The sequence below is a fragment of the Mus caroli genome, chromosome X (assembly GCF_900094665.2).
Source record: "Mus caroli chromosome X, CAROLI_EIJ_v1.1, whole genome shotgun sequence".
NCBI lineage: Eukaryota > Metazoa > Chordata > Mammalia > Rodentia > Muridae > Mus > Mus caroli.
Window position 1 is genome coordinate 41,116,668 of NC_034589.1, and position 20,365 is coordinate 41,137,032.

General features: G+C 49.1%; 1 protein-coding gene across 1 annotated transcript; it reads right to left on the reverse strand.

The window, feature by feature from the left end:
• Nucleotides 1-4,221: 4,221 nt before the first annotated feature.
• On the reverse strand, nucleotides 4,222-17,227 carry Elf4 (E74 like ETS transcription factor 4). The gene is made up of 8 exons (XM_029473586.1): nucleotides 16,949-17,227; nucleotides 13,750-13,921; nucleotides 13,322-13,414; nucleotides 12,299-12,490; nucleotides 11,443-11,526; nucleotides 11,159-11,351; nucleotides 9,886-10,263; nucleotides 4,222-8,702 (listed from the first exon to the last, which is right to left on the reverse strand). The coding sequence occupies exons 1-8, from the start codon at nucleotides 17,018-17,020 to the stop codon at nucleotides 7,919-7,921; spliced, it is 1,968 nt and encodes a 655-aa protein (XP_029329446.1). The 5' UTR covers nucleotides 17,021-17,227; the 3' UTR covers nucleotides 4,222-7,918.
• Between the last annotated feature and the right edge of the window lie 3,138 nt (nucleotides 17,228-20,365).

The following is a 20,365-nucleotide window of genomic DNA, read 5'->3' on the forward strand; positions in this document are numbered from 1 at the left end:
CCCTCCCTCCCTCCCTCCGAGAAAAGTATTCCCAGCTTGCCTTTCTCCATGTGGGGAGGGAGCAGGGTGAGGAAGGATAGGGGGACATCATCATATGACTAAATAACCTGGCTACTGCTGGCCTAGAGCTGGGGGCAAATCCCTGGCCTTTGGTGCTCCCCCACCCCCTGCCAGTTTTACCCCACCCTTTGTAGCAGCTCTTCCATCTTGAGATTGGTGTTTACTAGGGAGCAGGGTTCCTGAGTTACTCCAATAAAGGCAGGTTGAGATGGGCCTGAGGCAAGGGTGCTCCTCACACTCTCAGTGCACAGTAGGAACTTGTTCCAGCATCTATGGCCCTGCACCCCTCCTCTACTTGCCTCACCTTACCTACCCTGGGCTCCCCATCTGGAAATATTGAGCCTTTGCCTTGCCACCACTCCCACAGCCTTACAGCATCCTCTACCCTCTCTCCTCCACCTGCCACCCAACTCTCCTTTGGAATCAGTAAAGGGCCCAGAACTGACTAGGTGAGGGCAAGGGACCAGTCTCTAACCTGGCTCCACATCAACTCGGGGAATGAGTGAGTGGCTCCTAGGCCTTTGGATGCCTGGTTAGATCTGGTACCAGAGGGAAGGAGGAGGAGCTTGGGTTGTTTCCCTGGCCCCACCCCTCCATGGCATTGTCTCTCCCCCCCCCTTCTTATTTTTCTACCGATTGCTATTTTTCCGAACAATCCTTGTAGAGAGTATGTACCATCCAAAGGCAGGAGGGCCTTGATGGGGTTGGCTCTGGATGGAGATGGTACAGTTTTATTGTACAGGTGCTAAACAACAACAAAGAAGAAAATGGAAAAAAAAGACAAAAAAAAAAAAAGGAAAAAAAAAGCCAGTTTGGGGATGGGACAATCTGTCCTCTGGGGGCTCCTGACCCATTTAGGAGCGTTATTTCTTTTAACTGTGTGTGTGTTTTGTTCCCAGAGGAATTTCTGAGTCCCCTTCTGTAGGACAGCCCCATCATCCTACCCAATTGGTTTTGAACAACTGTTTTCCCTTTTTAACGGCAACAAAATTATATATATAGATATACATATATATATATATATATAAAGTTGGGGGGTGGATTTCAATTTTGTTTTGTTGGAAATTATGATACTGTGTGGTTTGTTTTCTGTTTTTTTGGTTTGCTTTTGTTTTGTTTTGTTTTTCTTTTTTGTTTTGCATTTCAGTGTGTATTCTGGCTGCCCTTTATGTTTCGTTTTAAGCAACTGGCTGTGGAGTCAAAAACACTTGCATACTGAAAAACCCGTGTCAGGGCCTTTGTCTCCTGTCCTCACTTTTCCCATTTGTGGCTTTTTGGGGGAGTTACCTGGTCCCTAGAGATACAGGGGAGGGGGGGAGCAAGTCAAATTAGAGCTTTGGTCTGGGTGGGACTCTGGAAAGGGGCGTGTTCCAGGGCCCCTGCCCACCTGAGGGAAAAATAGTCCAACTTGGGGTTGCTTTGATTTGGAAATGTAGAAGGGGCATTCTTGGACTAGAGTAACAGGAGTAGAGGAGGGACTCTTTGGCTGCTGGATGATAGGATTCTCCCAATTCAGTCAGAAATCATCTGCTGACTCCTCTTTGGGCTGACACTACCCACCTGGCTATACTGTGGAATTCCCCACCTGCCCCTTAATGACCTAACTATAAGGCAAGACACCTGTTCCTAGGTTTACGATTACTCTTTAAGATAAACTGTGGCAGAAGGTCTCTGCAGACCCCAGAATGTGTCTGCTACTGTTCCAGGTGAGACTTTGTGAAGCTCTGGATCTTATAAACTGGTTTTTTGAGACAGGGTTTCTCTGTATAGCCCTGGCTGTCCTGGAAGTCACTTTGTAGACCAGGCTAGCCTCGAACTCAGAAATCCACCTGCCTCTGCCTCTCGAGTGCTGGGCCGGCTGGATCCTATAAACTTTAAGCGCTTTGGGCCTCTTACTGTGGCTTGAGTGGGCAGGCCAGGAGGATGATGTGTCTGGCTTAGAGTCCGGACATTCCCCAGGACTGAACTTCAGCTGCAATCCTTACCCATCCTTCAGAAATGTGCTTCCACTGGAGTTTGCCCAGGTACAGAAACACCATCCTTTTGGAGGTACAGCACTAATCTGCCTTCCTGCTGTTCCCCTCCCCACTTCTGATTATAAGGTCATCCCAAACACCCCACAGTGTTGCTACTTTCAGGTCTATCCTCTAGTTGAAACCTGCAGTCAGAAGGCAAGCATCCATGGTGACACATACCCATAGTCCCAAGCACATGGGGGGAGGGAGGCAGAATGGTTCCTGTGAACGCTAAGTCAGCCAGGGTTATATGGCAAGACCCAGCGCCCAAACAAGCAAGGTGTGATAACGTATGTCTACAGTTCTACTTCTCTGAAGAACAGAGGCAGGGGGTTGAGGTCAGCCCAGGCTATATAGGTGAGACCGTGTCTCAAAAGAACAAAAAGGAAATGCGGTTCAGAAGTCAGACAAATCAGGAGGTTACAGAAGCTGTGTTGCGATTAACAGTATTCAGATAGGCCCCAAATGCCGTGGGAGCTCAAAGGGCTGGGCAAGGGCACCTGGATGCTTGGAACAGATGGCACGGGAGAGGTAGTGAACGGTGCATACTTAAATATAAATAGATGCCAGGGAATGGTATTTGGAATGAGGACACAATCTGAGCAGAGGCTTGGAGGAGAGAGAAGAAACAACAGCACTTTCACATTTCATGTTTATGTGTTCTTTGACCCATACATTAGCTGGAGACTATTGTCAGGTTATAAAGATCAAGGCTGACACGGAAGCTTTTCTTTTGCTGTGTTGGGTAGGGAAGAGCTACCAAATGTTCAGGCAGACCTGCTAGATTAAGAAGGGGAGCAGGCCTAGCCCTGTGTCCCCCTTATTGTGGCAGTTTCCACTACCAGGAGGGCTGGCCGCTGGGTGAGTGCTCCTCCCAGGCTCATGGTGTGTGTGTGTGTCTCCTCCAGGTGCAGGCAAATGGTTGTAACAGATGCCTCGATCCTTCTCCCGTTTCAAGGGAGAAAGCGGTGGCGCGTGAAAGTGTTGCTAAAGGCAGGCTAAGGAGAGGGAGCATCAGATCCAGGACCTGTCTAGAGGTTGGCGATGGCCTGGGGCTTGCCTTAGCGCCTTTGGGAGCCCGCAGAGAGCCCAGTCGCTACTAGCTCACCTGCAGGTACTAGAGACGGGGGGCGGGGCCAGGGAACGGTTGGCCAATGAGAAGGCGACATTCCGCGAACTGTTGAACTCCCCTTGGAGAGGGAAGGGAACCAAGGAGAAAGTTCGAAGCTTCAAAGCCAGGGAGACTGTCGGCGGAAACCAAAGCCGCCCAGAAGTTAAGAATCAGGGAACACTTCCAAGGGACAGGAAGACGCCCGCTTAGTCTGCTCTTCTGGGAGCGGTGAGCCACGCCCTGGCCGCCCCTCCCTCCCGGGCTCCGCCTGGCTGCCCCACCATCGCCGGCTCCACAGCGCCACCTGCTGGATATTGGCTTCCATACCCGGCGCACAGGGCAGACGTGCTTGAAGGCTGCTGGCTGCAACTGGGAGCCCAAAGAGCTTGCTCAGCCTGGGTCCAGAGTCTTCAAAGCTCTAGGTAACTAACTGCCTTTCTGAGTGCAGTCAGCAAGCTCGTGACCGGCAGACAAATTTGACTGTTCCCGCCCAAGGGTGGGAGTGACATTTCTACCTCCGTCCCACCAAGGGATAAGGAAATAGTGCTGAGCGCAGTCACTTGGAAGGGAGACAGTGGCAGTTGTTTGGTAGCCGCCTATCAACACAGCATAGTTGAAGTTGAAAGCAGCTCTAAGCTCCAGTCGAACCCAATGGTAGATAAACACGTGGGTAAAGGGAGTAGCTGCCTGAAATGTTATGATGGGTCAAAATGCTGTGGTCCAGACTGGGGATGTAGCTCAGTTGATAGAGTATCTATCCAGCATACAGGAAGCCCTGGATTCAGTCTTCAGCCCGAAATAAGGTGCGGGGATGGGAGGGGTGTGGCAACGAATGTCTGTAATCTCAGAATGGGGGAGATCATGCTTGGTCACATAGCCTGGGCTACATGAGACTGTCCCCATCACGACCTAAAAAAATGACACCAAAATTACAAAACCACCATGATTATTAGCTCCTGAGCATGGAATGACCTACTTGTCCTCTTCCTGCCCCCCAGGTAAGGCAGAAGGTCCCACAATTGGAATCTGAACACCTTCAGTCTTTCAATAAACATTTATTGAGCACCTACTGTGTATCAGGCACTGTGGCTAGGTGCTGGGGATACATCACTGACTAGCACACAGCTCCTGCTCTGGAGGAGCTCACAGTCTGTTGGAGGGAAACCGTACATGAACACAATCAAAGAACTACATACAATGTGCTACAATAAGAGGTATATACAAAGTGCTGTGGGAGCCAGGAGGAGGGAATCACATATCAGCCGCTGGGACATGAGGACCATCACTTGACTCCTGACTCCATTAGGCAGGCCATCACAAAAGCAGGGGGATTGCTGCCACCTGACTCTGGTTCAAGGAAATCTGTCTCCTGAGGTTCTCCTGTAAGCCTCTTGCAGAACGCTTGTCAGCAAGGGTTAGTTAACCGGTTAGCTAGTTTAACACTCTGGGTAAGGAAAAAATTGAACAAGAAGTTGTCTTTAGGATCAGAGGGATGTTGAAAGTAATACAAATCTTTGATGTTAAGATAGAGGGTGAGGTGGTCCTGGGGGGGGGGCGGCACTGGGCAGTGAAGCACCTGGAGTAACTGCCTAAGCAAGAGGGGAGGACGGCGGTCAGCTACCTCAAAGTTTGCTTCCCAGCTCTCATCAGATCAAACAGTAACTAGTCAGGGATGCTCATCTGCGTTATAGTATGCCCAGTGTTGTGGGTGACACGGTGGTGCCTACCCCTCAGGAGGTAACACACACGGGAGATGAAAGGTACAAGATCTAAACTTACAGTCTAAGTAACAGTTTGTGATTACAACAGAGATGTCACAGGCTGTTTCTAATCACCTGTCCATCAAGTGGCAGTTACAAGTTTAAGAATTAAAGGTAGGAACTGGCTGTTAGCACTCAATTCCATCTTGAGACACAGTTTTCCATTGTTAGTAAGAGGATAGAGCATATTGGTTAGATGGAACCCAGGAAAGAAAAGGCATTAAGTGGGAACAAGTTCAAAGACCATGGACTCCTCACAGAGTACCTTGGCATGGGGTGGGTGGGGAATATCAGAGAGGACCCACTAGTGAAATGCCACCGACTTAGAGCTCTTTTCCCTGGTGGGGCTGTTATCAAACTTCAAATCTTTCAAGATTTACTCCAAGTGCTCCCCAACTCCTTGGGCCCTGTCACGATTCGGGAACTAAAGCTAGGCCTAGACCATCTAGAAAATCCTGAGTGGGTGGGGATCAGCAGTTTAAGGATTGGCCTAGTCTGCAGGCCAGGACTCACTGAAGGCTTTTTAGCAGAGAAAGGCCAGAGCAAGTAGCCTGCCAGATGAGAAGTGCTGAGAAGTCACATTGGACAGGGCGCTTGGGAAGTGGGATGTTAAGAGGCTTGGGCTAGGCTGGAGGCTCTGGGAATGAAGACAGGCCAGATAACAGGAGATGAGGGAGAGGGGGCAGGGTCAAGTGTACAGAGCCTACCAGACAGCTCTGAGATTTCCAGTCTAGAAGGTCAGCAGAATGGTGGTATCATGAACAGAAGCAGATCACTAGGGCCGAGCGAGAGCCAGGAACATAGAGAAGCAGGTTCCAGATTGAACTCATGTGAAAGAACTGGCCCATGACAAAAGCGAGACCCTTGGAGAACACCCACACACAGAGAGGAGGAGGAGCCCGCACAAAAACAGAAAGCACAATGGTGTATGCAGAGATTAGGTCCCAGCCTGATGCAACTCATGCAGTCCCTTTGTGCTCATTAAAACTGATTGAAAAAAAAAACTGATTGAGCTTGGAAGGTAGCACAGTTGCTAGGAGTACTCGTCATGCCTGCACAGAGTTCTGGCTTTGGTCCACAGAACCACATGGTGATCCACATGTGAGAACAAGGGAATGGGGGGCGAGAGAACCAGAAGTTCAAGGTCATCTTCACCAACAGAGCAAGTTCAAAACCCCAAAAAACTAAAACCCAAACACAACAAGAACAGCAAACAACACTAACAATGGTGACCTTTTCTCTAGATGCTTGCTTCCATCCATCCCATCCATCCCATCCATCCATCCATCCATCCATCCATCCATCCATCCATCCATCCAGAGATTGACATCATCAGCCAATTTTATTAGAACAGACATTTCAGCGCCAATTGCTGGGAATGTAGCAAACACACCTGCATAGAGCCACAGATGGTTCCTTCCCTCAGGGAAGGAGAGGAAACAGTAGGGAGAAGGATGACCGGCCAGGGAGGTAGTTAGGTCAAATGGGTGTTTTGGCATAGAGGACATAGAGAAGGTCCTGGAGCACTGATTCACATTAACCAAAGTCGCCAGAGGCTAGCTAGACTTGGTTCTGGGTGTGACATCTCCACACATTGTTCCTAAACCTGGTAGGAAAGAGGCAAGCAGATTCAAGGAAGGGAGATAGAGACCCTCCATTGAGAGACTAAGAGAGATCAGGAGAGCTCTTTCCAGAAACAGAAAAGAGAGAAGCAGACTCATGGGCTGACAGGAGCTGTAGGAACCCATGTGTGCTCACTCCTGTCATCTCAGTGAAGCGAGAATCCAGTTATGTGTGATGGGCAGAAATAAAAAGCAATGGTTGTCCTGGAGTCTTTCAGAGCCACTGTGAGAGGGAGAGGGTGGGAGAGCGAGCGAGACTGTATGGCTGGAGCTAACCTTGCCACCCCACTAGCCTCAGCAACTGAGGACAGGTGGGATTTCTCAGGGCAGACAGAGTGAAGAGGGAACCCAAGACAGGGAAGGGAGAGTACTGGACCACAAAGGGCTGTTATTGTCAAGCATAGGGCTGATTTTATACAAACAGCCAAAAGCCCTGGCCACAACCATTCAATGCACTCAGGCCTGGCTAGGGACTTTATAATCGGGGCTGCCTATAGATAGTTAAATGCTTTGCCTCACAACCTTCAGTAGAGTACTCCAGGTTCCAGCCTGGTGGCAAGGTGACTATGACAAGCAAGTGCTCCCAGGACTAAGTGTGTTCCTTTTCTCTCCCACTATGGTTTTAACATACATGGCTTCTTGTCCCTTAGCAGTGTCCTCTCAGCATATGCACCCATTGAAGTTCTCCTACCTAGACCTTTTCCAGCTCTGTGACACCTCTATAGACTGGGAGGAGGGGCATTCCACCAGTACCTTCCAGTCTCAGAAAGGCATTGTTGTTTGCCAACAACAACGAGAAGAAGTTACAGAGTGCTTTCTCTTAAAACTGCCTCATCTCTGTGGCTGACCTAGGAAGGGACGGACGGACACACACACACACACACAAACACAGAAAAGACCTGACATCTACATCCTATCCTTCCCAAAGAAATGAAGATACAGACCCACAAGTGCACACAAATGCATACAAAGATATTCACATATTGGATGGTAAGTTCCCTGTGTAAGGAATACAGATAACAAAGTATGACCAGGCCTAGCTCTTCCTGTGAAGCCGCTGACCAGCTCTGGCCACAAGCTGCTTCCTGGCTTGTGGATTTCCCTCCATCACCAAGTCAGCTCATTTTCGTTCCAAGAGCGCATCTACTCCCTAGTGCTCTTGAAGGCCCTGGTCTGGTGCCAGATGCTTGAGCTGGGCACACTTTGGTCAGAGCGATGCCAAATAGGCCTGGGGAACTTGGAATCAAATGTTTTCACACCCCACGAGATAGAAGGGCGGGTACTCTTACTTAAGTCCACATGAAAATGCTTCACAATTTTGCCCGGTGGTCATACTTTTGATCCCTTTGTTTATATATCTTGGGGTTCCATCTTAATGAGGGAAGTGGGATTGAATGGGGAGAAAGGGGCCTGGGTTGGGGATCTGGTCACACTAGGCTCAGTTACGAACAGGGGCCCTGAGCCTGACGAGAGCTCAAGCTCAGCCACTGGGGTTAGCCCAACAGTGGGGTGGCTAGGGGGAGAGAGAGTCTGGTTCCCCACAAGGCTCAGGTTATGGGAACCCCTTGAGAGCACCTGACTCGGAAGTGGCTGAAGATGACCCTGATCTCTCAGGAGCTCTCTCAGGGTCTCTTCAGGAACCAACAGCCCCTCCACGGGTGCCCCAGTAACCACACCCTGCACATATGAAGAGGACCTCAAGGGCCCCTCCTTAACCACAGGCACTGATGTGCCACTGGAAGTCCTGATAAAGGCAGCAATCACAGTCCCAGGGGGCTGAGAGCTAGGCCCTGCTGACCCAGCACCTATGACCTGGGATGGTCCTGGGTTGCTCTGAGGGTTGGCCCCAGCCAGAAGTTGGGGGAGACCACTGAGGATCAGTGGGGCCCCTTGGGTTGCCACCTGGTTCTCTTGCAAATTGGTGTTCAGGGGGAAGGAGGTCTGCAAAGTGAAGGTGTCCTTGAATGTTGACACCTGCGGGACACTCTGGAGAACGAGTTGAGTTGGAGCAGTAGTACTGGCAGGAGGCCCATTGGTCAGCACCGTAGTCAGCGGGATGGTCTGCAGGGTGACAGTGGAGCCAGACCCCACAGGGGCTACTCCTAGGTGGATGTTACTGGGCGCTGAAGAAGGACTGAAAAGAGACAGAAAACAGAGCTGGTTAAGGCAGGAGGCACCCTAACTGGCTAGGGAGGAAGGCGTAAGAGAAATGGAGTTGTAGCTTTGTTGTGTCTTTATTGCTCTAGAGCTTGAATAGTGTCAGACTTCTAGAATAACCTCTGACCTATTCAAGCTTCAAAACTGCCCATGAACAGAGTAAGAATCATAGAATTGTAGAGTTTGAGGAAACTGAGACACACGGCCCAGGGCCCCCAGAACTAGCAAAGGTGGGAGTGAGGACGTTGCATGGAAGCCTTGTGAAGCCTAGAGTTTGTGCTCCTCGCTGTTCTTCAACTCTTCCCCTTCTCTGAAGAGTGTCCCTGAGACCCAAACCAATGTAGTCGGACATGCCAGCATGACCCAAAACCCAATCTTTTTAGAGAAAACTGTAGGTCCCTTAGCATCAAAGAGCAGAGTGTGATTCCTAAGACCCCTGGAAGGAAGGTGGTGTTAATGTCTGTAACCTAAGTACCCTGTTGTGAAGTGGAAGGGACTTCATGGCATGGGACCAGATGGAGAAGCCCCAGATGGCTCCTGAGGACATGCTGTGGTAGCATAGGGAGGACAGACAGACAGACAGCCATATCTTGCAGCAGAAGCCCCCACCCCTGCCCAAGGGAAGTGCTGGCTTACTCAGTCAGGCAAGCCACACTTCTCTTTTTGAAAGAGATTTATTTTTTAGTTCTATTTTTTTCATATTTTATTTTGATAAAGTTTATTTTTATTTATTTGTGTGTGTGTGTGTGTGTAAGAGAGAGAGAGAGAGAGAGAGAGAGAGAGATGTCTGTTGGTATCCAGAACAGAGAGAGGAGGGAGAGAGAGACAGATAGACGGACAGACATGTCTGTTGGTATCCAGAAGAGGGTGCCAGATCCTCTGGAGCTGGAGTTATAGGTGGTTACGAGCTGCCCAATTTATGTGCTGGGAATCAACCCCGGGCTCTTCTGCAAGGGCAAGCCATGCTCTTTAACCACTGAGCCACTTCCCCAGCCCCATCTTTCCTCTTGACCAACAAGTGCCCTGCTTGCTTCTTAGGGGTTCTGTGAAGACCCCACAAAACTGGAAACACAGCAGAGCTTCATGGGAACCTGACCACTGACTCCCTATAGTCAACAGGAAGGACTAAAGGAAGACTGCGATTGCTAGAATGCTCCTACCTCACAGTTTTGGTGAGCCTGGCCTGGCTCTGTAGTGGGCTGGCAAGCATGGTGGAGGTGGTGGGAACCTCCTCATCCACAGACAATCCTAACTCCAGGCTTGCAGATGGCTGGAGACCAGTGTGTTGGACTTTTGGCTTCTCCCAGGGAGGGCTATCCTTGTCCTCGGGGGATGCTCTGGTTCCGACCCTGGAGCTGGCTCTCCGAATGGTACTGGTCGAGGGTGTGGAGGAAGTCGAGGCCTGGGAAGAGTCTTCTGGTGTCTCAGGGCTCTCTTCTTCATCGTCAATCACCACCAAGTCCTTAGGCATCTCCTTGAACTGGTATACCAGCCTCTGCCCTTCCACTTTGGCCAGGATTCCTCTTTGATAATAATATCTGGAGGGACAAGAAGGGGATTGGTGAGTTTACCAGAGGTTGAGTAAGGAGGTCCTGTCGTTCCATTTGTTTAATATGCTACTCTCTAAGGCTGGGCAAGCACGGGACTCAGGTGGACTGAACAGGGACAGTCCAGGAGAGGGTGGGACTGGGAAAGAATAGCCAACTCTCAGACACAAAGGGCCATTTATGACATTTTAAAAGTTACTACAGTCTAACAGATGTACAAAAAAGGAGTATTCAATGTCAACCCCATATTGCTTTGGGGCTGAGGACAGTGAGTAGTAGGTGAAGAGTGAAAAGGGGTGTAAGCAGGCTGGAGAGACGGCTCAGCAGTTAAGAGCACTGACTGCTCTTCTAGAGGTCCAGAGTTCAATTCCCAGCAACCACATGGTGGCTCACAGCCTTCTGTAATGGGATCTGATGCCCTCTTCTGGTGTGTCTGGAAACAGCTACAGTGTGCTCATAAATAAAAAGAAAGAAAGAGAGAGAGAGAGAGAGAGAGAGAGAGAGAGAGAGAGAGAAAAGAAAAGAAAAGAAAAGAAAAGAAAAGAAAAGAAAAGAAAAGAAAAGAAAAGAAAAGAAAAGAAAAGAAAAGGGCGTGCAGGGACAGAGGGTAGAAGCCCAAGGATGCATCTCGGGGACAACTCAATGCCATCTCTGGCTTCCAACATGTGACAAAAGCCCTCTGTAGAAATGTTTTGGGTGTCTGTGGAGCTAAACTACCCTTCAACACAGAGATGCTAAAGAGGGCTTGTGAAAGAAAAGGGAAATGTTAGAGCCATTTCCTAGAGGGGACCAATCAGGTCTTCCTTCAAGTGGAAGAGCCTCCTTGGGCACAGGAAGATCTTAGTGATCCCTTGGGGAAGAAATTCTGTGTCCCAGCAACTCCTACCTCAGGGCTCGCCCCATGGTCTCGTAGTTCATGTCGGGTTTGTTTTTCTGCTTGCCCCACAGCTTGGACACAGCCTTGGAGTCCACCAACTTGAAGATGCCCTTCTCTCTCTGCGTCCACTTGATGTACTTGGGGCAGGTGTTTCTGTCTTGCAGAAGAGCCAGGAGGAACTCCCACAGATAAATGGTGCTGCCTGCAGAGGGAGAGGTAGTAAAGGGCTGCTTAGGCTTCTGAAATTAAATTAAGGGGGTACCCTGCCCACCTCACCTGAAAGCCAGCTATACCTTTGCCATCTTTGGATTTCTTCCGTATAGGCACACTAGGGTCAGTGACAGGTGAGGTACTTCGGTTGTTCTTGGTCTTTCGGTCTGTGAAGAAAAGGCAGGTAAGCAGAAAGCTGAAGTCAAAGTTAGCTAGGCAAGCCAGATCACTAAGCTGGGAGTCTAATCCTTCCCCACAGCAACAGCCAAGAAGTATCTACACCACATCAAGGCTACCACATGAGGAGATGAGAGATTTACAAATGAGAGACCTTTAGATTCCAAAGTTCAGGTGAACAGCTAGGCCAGACAATTCCTGATCTAACTTTTGAAATGGGAGCTAGCCTAAAGGTGTTGCTGTGGAGTGGATCAGTGTGGTACAGAGATATAAGGAGGCATACTGGTAAGGCAGCATCAAGCAGCCATCTCCTAAGTAAATCAATAACACAGGGGCTTGGGAAAGTCCAAAGTCCTTGCATAGATGGCCTTGTTCATAAATGCAATAGAAGCTAGATAAGCATACAGCATGACTCATTTTTATAAGGGAGGGCCCCCCAAAGTCCAGGAACTAGCCAGGAGTCTATGCCTGGTGTCCTAACACCTACCCTAGAATCCAACCAACTGGGAATACTGGCATAGCTAGAGGAGTTTATGAATGCTCTGGATAGATAGAAGCAGTGTGAGAGGAAGGCTGGCTTTGGGAGGAACATCTAAGGAAGCCAAGATATTCAGAAGAGGAACCTTTAGTCCATCCCTGCTGGACCAAAGAGATAACACCTTAATGTATCTGCAAGCCTCGAACCACTCAGTCCTTGGGGCCTCCCAGTCCCCCCAAGGCTCCCCACACCGAAGATGTGCATATATTCCCCCTCATCCTTACTTCTCTTCCGTGCCTTCCCCATCTTCCTAAGAGTTTCCTCTCTGGAGACCACCTCCTCCTCAGAATGCTCCTTCTGCTCACCAACATCACTTGTCTTCTTCAGGTCATCAGGTTCAGGGGTAGAGAGCAGGAAGTTGGGTAGATTGATGGCCTGAACAGAGTTGGAGTCTGAAAGCACTTCCGGTGAGCTGACTGCAAGAAGAAAGGCCCGTGATGGGCAGAGCCGAGGGCAAGGAGAGCCATCCTCCTGTCTCTCGTAACTCCGGAGTAAAATGGGTAGCACACAGGGAGGGTGTGGATGCTGTTCTCAAAAGCCACACACACAGGGTACATCTAAAGCTGCCTCAGGGGTCTTGTCCCACATCTGAGTTATAGGTGTGATCAGCCCTAACCACAAAGGCTACATTTATCCCTCACTGCTGGTAGTGGGGAAGGGCCGGGTTGCATTCAGATAAAGGACTTGAATGATTTAGTCATTCACGCATCTGACAAGTCAAAAGGACTCCAGAAATCATTAATCCCAATTCCTCTGCTTTCCTGATAAGGAAACTGAAAAATGGCAAGTCATGTGCCACGGTCACACAGCAACAGTGGGACATTGTTGGCACTCGGTCAATATTTGTTGAATATTAGTAAGAGGCAAGGGGAGACATTTCTTTTAGCCTCAGAGACTTTTTTTTTCCTTTAATATGCCATAGTACCCTCTTGGGTAAGGGCAACTGACTGGGGGACTGTCTTGAGCAGTAGAGTACCTTCTGGGGAAGGAACTAAGGGGAGCTACCTTGGAGGTCTTCTCAGGAACTTGGAGCCATGGCAGATCAATAGGCATCTATGCCCTCTTAGAATCTGCCCTTCAAGAACAGGCAACAGGGGCTGTGAGATGTTTCTGTTCGAGTCTTTTCACGTTTCCACTGAGGGATGTGAGGACTGAGACCAAATGCCCATGTACCCGAGAACCCAGCATGTGGAAGCAACGTGGACTGTTTTATCACCTTGAATTCAGGTATTCAAGTTCAAACTTACAGATCTGCTTCTCATCCAGGACATCATTGGGAGTTGCCACATTGAATAGGACTTCAGTGGATGACACGTTGTTTGAGGTGGATACATCATCATCTGGTTCCAAGTTCCATGAAGTGGGAGGAGAAAGGAGAGTTTCATCAGGCTTCAGAATAGTTAATAATAAGGGCCAACCCAAGGGGAGATGGTCTATGGTACAGCTAGGCAGATATCAGAGCTCCTCCCACCGACCCCCCTCCCCAAACTGGTTTCCATTGTGGGTGCTACCTGGTCTGGGGAGTTTATGGTTGGGTTAAGGTGATTCCCTCCTCTTTTGTGGGAAGCATTGGTTGTTATGTGGGGCTACTAGCAGCCATGGGAGTTGCTTTTCCCTGAAGGCTGCTGCCTTTTCTCGGACCATACATCTTACCCAACCAGAAAAAAGAACAGACCTGTCAGCAAAATACTGCCTTCTAAAATCTGATCCTGTGTCATGCACAAGGTCCTGTCCCTTATGATGCCATTGTGGACCTCATCCAGATCTAGTCCTGAGCACAGATGCACTAATTCAGGATAGGGGACCTGTTCCACGATCACGGCTGGGAACACTGAAGGGTCTTCCAGCTATGGAGAAGAAAGAGATCTGAGTCAGGATTCACCTCCTCCTGAGAAACCCACCCTACCAGATGTCACGGCCAACCTCACTAAGTGGTACTTTTTTAAATCACATTTTTTTTTAATCTTAGTCATTTTTGAGGTGGGGCATACCACCGCATGTGTGTGGGGATGGTCAGAGGACAACTTGCTAGAGTTGGTTTTCTTCTTCACTCATGTGGGTCCTGGGGATGGAACTCAGGTCATTAGGCTTTGCAGCAGGCACCTTGAATTGCTAAGCCATCTTGTCAGGCCTCCCACCCTAGGTGATGCTTTAAGTGAGATCTTGATGAACAGAGATAGATAGCTTAGCTTAGCAGGACTTGCAGTCAGCCATGTGGTTTATGTATGCACAGTACTAGGGATGGAACTCAAGGCCTTGTACATGCCAAACACGCACTCCACCACTGACCTATAGCCCCAACCTGGGCAAACATTTTGCAAGGACTCTGAAGCTGCATGTGACTAGTGGTCCTACATTGCACTAGACAAATACAGGACATTCTAGAATTCCATAAAACGTGATTGAAGGGGGCCTGGAGAGATAGCTCAGTGGTTAAGAGCACCGGCTGCTCTTCCAGAAGTCCTGAGTTCAATTCCCAGCAACCACATGGTGGCTCACAAACCATCTGTAATGGGATCTGATGCCCTCTTCTAATGTGTCTGAAGAGAGCAATGGTGTACTCACATGCATAAAATAAATAAATAAACCTTAAAAAATGTGATTGAATTGCACTGACTGAGAGACAGATTGCCTGAATTTTAAACTAATATCTGCTATTTCCTAGCACGGGGACCCTGGGAAAGTTTTCCAACCTTTCTGTGTATCAGTTTCCTTAGTCATGAAACCAGGTTACTCCTATGATGGACCCCATAGATTGTTTAAACAGATCAGTAAGCATAATGCATTCACAACAGGGCCTGGCATAGAGTACATTATCATTAGGTACCTGGAGCTTCTGGGAAACAAATGGTTGTTTTTTTTTTTTTTCTTTTTAAAATGTCAGGGTTTTGCCTACACATATCTATGTGCAAAATGTAAGTGTCTGTCTGGTACCCATAGACGTCAGAAGAGGATTGCTTGGGACTGGAGTTATAACAGTTGTGACCTGTCAGAAGTGGGTGCCAGGAACTTAACCTGGGTCCTCTACAAGAGCCAGAAGTGCTCTTAACTACTGATCCATCTTTTAAGTCCCATGCTTTCCTACTTAACCAGAGCACACTCACGTTCCTTTGTCTGTCTGTCTGTATGCTTATGATTTATGAATTCTTTTATATTTGTGACATTTAACAGCAAAGACTGTTTTCTATGAGGACGGAAAGGCAGCTGAGAATGGAAAAAGTATGGTGTAGAGGGGTCTGTGGGGAAGCCAACAAGCTGGTATTCTGAAGTAGGAAGGCAGAAGGAAGGGAAGGCTTGCTTTTAGGGCTAGGGACACCTTAGGGGTTATATATGAGAGGTGTGAAAGCTCTCTCTCTCTCTCTCTCTCTCTCACACACACACACACACACAGAGAGAGAGAGAGAGAGAGAGAGAGGGAGAGAGAGAGAGGGAGAGAGAGCGAATATAGAGGGAAAGAGGGAGGCAGAAAGGATAGAAGAAAGCAGAAAGGAAAAATGGAGAAAAGGTGGGAGAGAAGAGGTGATTTTTTTTTTTTTGAGATCTTGAAGGAGGTAGGTGTGAACAGATGCTCTGAAAGGGTAGGAGTTACCTATCCTTTTCCCCCCTAAGTCAGTGGGAAGGGAATAAGAACAGGGGATGTTAGAGATAAGTGGGAGAAGACAGGGAAATTGCAGGCAGCCTTGGCTTGGAGTATCTCTCGATCAGAGGAGAGGCTGTGTGCTGAGCATACAGACATGCTGGGGAGTATAGAGAATTGGAATAGCTGCTGGAGGCCTGGAAACAAGCGAAAGACGATGAATTAGCACTAAGAATCCAGGTAAGGGTCACCCTTTCTTCCCTTCTTATCTGATGTCTTCCATGAGGCTTTATGCCCTGGAACAGACAAGCAAGCTGACTTATTTTGTCCAAGAACCAGCAAGCCAGAAAGTGCAATGCACTCAAAGGCCACTAGAGGGCAGGCTTTGGTAGGACCAGCAAGAGGGTTTTCTACCCTCCCATAGATAGAGCATCTGACTTCCTCAGAGGTGGTTTTGGAAATATTCAGCTGGATCTTCTCTTGGACAAGCTTTGGGAGATAGCAGCCAGACAGGTTAGGGGAAAGACTTGGCTAGCTGACATCGTGTCTCAACTGAGATTAAAACCCAGCAGTTTTAATTTCTACTCTCCCTTCCCTTCTTCCACACTTGCCTGCCTCGTCTTTCTCCTTTCTTTCTGAAGGAGCAGAGTGGAAAGCTGTGGAACACTTACCAGCACAGAAAAGGCATCCTCCTGGCTTCAATGCAACACAAGTGATGAAGCAAACATGACCAGGGTACCAAGATCTGATCCTACCCTAGTTTCCAACATCCTCCTGCCCAAAGACCCCATTCCTGGCATGTCCTGAATCCTTAGGCCAAGAAGACATTTATAAGCGAGCCTATCAACTGGTCTGGAGCCCTGAGTGTGAAGATGCTAAGACTCCAATGCTGTGCTTTAAGTGCGGCTGGCAGTGCCCTCTTTGCTATGGAGTTGTCCCAGCAGTTTGTTCAGTGTGACACTGGGGCTAAAAGGAAGTAGCAGACATCCTACATGATGTTCAGTTGTATGCAACTGTCTGTTTAGTTCCATTTGCCAGTTGACTCACAGCCCAGCTGGTTTGCTTAATAACTGCTTGGCTAGCCTAGTGACTACATGTATTATAATGGCATGTAGCCAACCAGCTCCCTGAGTGACCATCCAGTGACTCCTAGGGAGTAGCTGGTGCCTGATGGGTATTTGCTGACTAGTTATCTGTCAAGTTCCCCCACCCCTTGGACTCTCAGGCTGGCTGTTCACGGCTATGTCTCCCTAATTGCCCATACTGACTGACTGTTTTACTCCCAGAGGCCATATACCTGGTGGATATCATCCATCCCGTTGCTTGCAAACTCGAAGACCAGATCACTGGGCTGCAGAGCAATAGCCATACTGGCTTCTGCCAGAGCTGACAATGAGACTCCCCCGGCTCCCTGGAGCTGCGGTGGTTTGTTGTCGAACAGAAGTTATTCAGGTATGTTAGGATCAATCTAGTGCCTTCTCTGAGCCTCTGGGGAAGATAACCAGAGTTGGAGTGGGTGTGGCCTATGCCAGGCTCAAGACTGCATGCTGGGCTATGCCAACCACAAGAGCAACCTACAGAGAAGGGAGAGATGGAAACAGTAAGCCAATTTCCCTGAGCTCCGTGCCCTAATCAGCTAGTGAAGTCAAGAGGCTCTGCTGTGCCTAGACAGACTTCCAGCAGAGACAGAGTAGGAAGGGACCAGGCCTGACGCGGGGCACTAGGAGGAAAAAATCTCTGTAACTATCCTGGCTTGAGAAAGACTCATGTACGTGTGGCTTAGAGGGGACACAGGGTGTTCATGGGCTCAGTTTACCTTAGAAGTGAGGACCAACTGACTCAAGGAACAGTCTACAGAGGAAGAAATGTCTCAGTTGGGGTTGCAGGGAGGGGTGTCTGGGCTGGTAGGTCACATGCCTTGCATGCTTGTTAGCAACCCTACCCCCATTGCCCTCCACAGGGTGGCCTCTGCGCTGTGCTGCCTGTGGGTTTGTGTTCTAGGCTGAGCTTTGCTTTCAGTTTCAGGACTGAGCTATCACCCTGGGAACTTGTGAGGAGAGCCCTGGCTGGAGGAGGGGCCAGCAGAACCTTCCTCATCTTCTATGGCTGGCTCATCCCCCATATTCCAGGAAGTCTCGGTCTGCTGAAACCCACACGAGTCTTTCCCCAGTGCCTCCCAAGCTAGTCAGGCACTGCAGCTGCCTGTAGTTTCCCGGGAATCTACTCCTCAATTACCAGAGCCCCAGGCTGCTTCTAGCAAGATCACCTGGGGCCAACTCCCAAAGCTCTGGTCTCCAGACTCCTTCTGACCGACTTCTCTGCTCTTTCCACCTGGAACCTACTGGCCTTTGCACCTGTCCAGGTACCTGGTCTTTTGCCCTTCGGGTTCCTGAACTGGTGATGTGTTTTCAATGTGTGCAATAACGACAAGCAGGCTGATTCAACCACCAGAGACAGGCTAGAACCCAGGCTACCCACTAGAGCACACATCGAAACGCCTTGACATTCCATCTGTAGTGCCAGGACGGCACACTCTTATCCTGGCTGGGAAAAAAACAAGGAACTCTGGGTGAGACGCAAAGAGGGGTAAAAGAAGAGTGCCACAAGTGACCTCTCTGATGACCGCTCTCTTCCACTGGAGGAGACACCCAAGCCTCTCCCACTTCCTTTCCGTTAGCCCACAGGGTTAGCCCCGCCCAGTCTCCACCCCCACACCTTTCCACCTACTCCATCAAACAGCCTGGAGAAGTTGCTAGGCTCAGTTTTACCCACCCGAGTAAATTTCCCTTTAGATGGAAGAGAGAACTCGGTTAGGTCTATCACTTGTGGAACTACAGGGGCTGGGGAGTGAGGAGCAGTATGGCTAACAGCCTTATTCTGGCTCCATCCTTTCATCTTGCCTCACCCTGCATGTGACCTTATCCCTCATGGCCTGCAAAATCTTGCAGGACCACTTGCATCTGGCTCCCCTAGCCTAAGTGCCCTTAAGGCAAGCATTCCATAGTTCCTGCTCTCCCACCAGCCAGCGTGTCTGCCCTTGGGGAACATTCTCATACTAGTCATATGAAAGGTGATCACTTTCATCTAAACCCACCAGGTCCAAGAGTCTGCATCTGCTCCTGCCCCAGGTCATTCACTGGGGCTCTTCCGTTCAAGGTATCTGTCTTCTTGCTTTCTCTTCCTAAGCCAGTGTTTCATTTTCAAAAGTTCTGCTGGTACTATTTGCTTAGCAAACCTCTATGCATTATCCTGACCTCCCAAGTCAGACACTGGCTTCCTTGACCGTAGGGATGACTGTGGATCATTGATAAGACATCGACACCTTGCCTTGTGTTTGCTTTATGAAATAAATGAAAAAAAAAAAAAAAGGGGGGGAGCAGCAATCAGCAATCGGCATGGTGATTCACGCCTGTAATGCCAGTATGAGAGTTGGGATGGACAGGTCACTGTGGTGTCAAGGTTAGCCTGGGCTAAAAAATCCAGGTTTGGGGAGACAGCTCAGTCTTTAAAGTACTTTCTATGAAAACGTGAGCACTTGAGTTCCGTGCCTAGAAAACATGGGTTTTTGTTTTGAAAAGCCAGGCACAATGAAGCATACTTAGAATCCCAGAGCTGGGGCAGTGTGTTGGGCAGATCGGTGGGATCTGCTAGTTAGCTGGCCTAGACTGTGGACTTCAGGGTAACAAAAGACCCACTCTCAAACGAACACCAGGGTGGACAATTCCTGACAGGCTGACCTCTGGGTCTCCATGGGCATGATATCCAGGCATGCGCACTAGCGTCACATGCACTCACATGAACACACTCCCCCCCCACACACACACACACAACCTAAAACCAAACTAAACAAAATAAATTTAAAACAGGAAAAAAGAAAGAAGGAACAAATGAGTGAATGACCAATACTGGTCTATGGGCATTGGTGTTGGTTGGTTTTTTTTTTTTTTTTTTTTTTAGCAGTATAGAGCTACATGGACATTGACTGCGTGTGAGGAGAGATGTGCAAACTCAGAGGCTACATTGATATTATTCTTTGCATTGCTAGTTACACAGGTGCACTATCTGTCTGCTGTGAGTGTACAAACAGACCACAGGTATATATGCCTATTCAGGGTGTGTGTATGTGTGCCAAGTGTGGGGACATGTTCGTGAGAGCCTCTGTGTGTCAAAGGGCTACCCTGGTCTGGCCAGCTTACGGAGCTCAATCATAGGTTCCTCCTCCTGCTCCTTAGGGCAGGCAGACTGAGCTGCCTTGGTTCAAGTGCTTTGGAGACAATGGGGGTGGGGGGCTGAGCAGGTCAGGTTCTGCTGGTTAACAAGGCTCTTTGACGATGTGCTCCCCAGGGGAAAAAAGACAACTCCAACACAGGTATGAGACTTATGGGTCCTCAGGTGAGTGATCCCCTACCCTAGGTCCACTCTGCTAAGGAACTAGGAGGTAAGAAAGGTCCTCCAGATCTGTGTGTTGGAATGCACTGAACCTTTGGCCATCATGGTCGAAGGCAGAAAGGAGTAATTCCAGTAGTGTTCTTATACGTGCCCGTATATTCAGTGTCTAAGCTCCTTCTAGCTGGGAGATCTTCGAAAACTATCCCCAGAGAACTGGTTCTGTCTGAAGCTAAAGCAAAGGGATGGAGAGGTGGGGATGTGGCTGCCCTACTGGTAAGGCTTAAGAAACCTACCTCGCGGAACTTTTCAGTCCAGAAATTTCCCC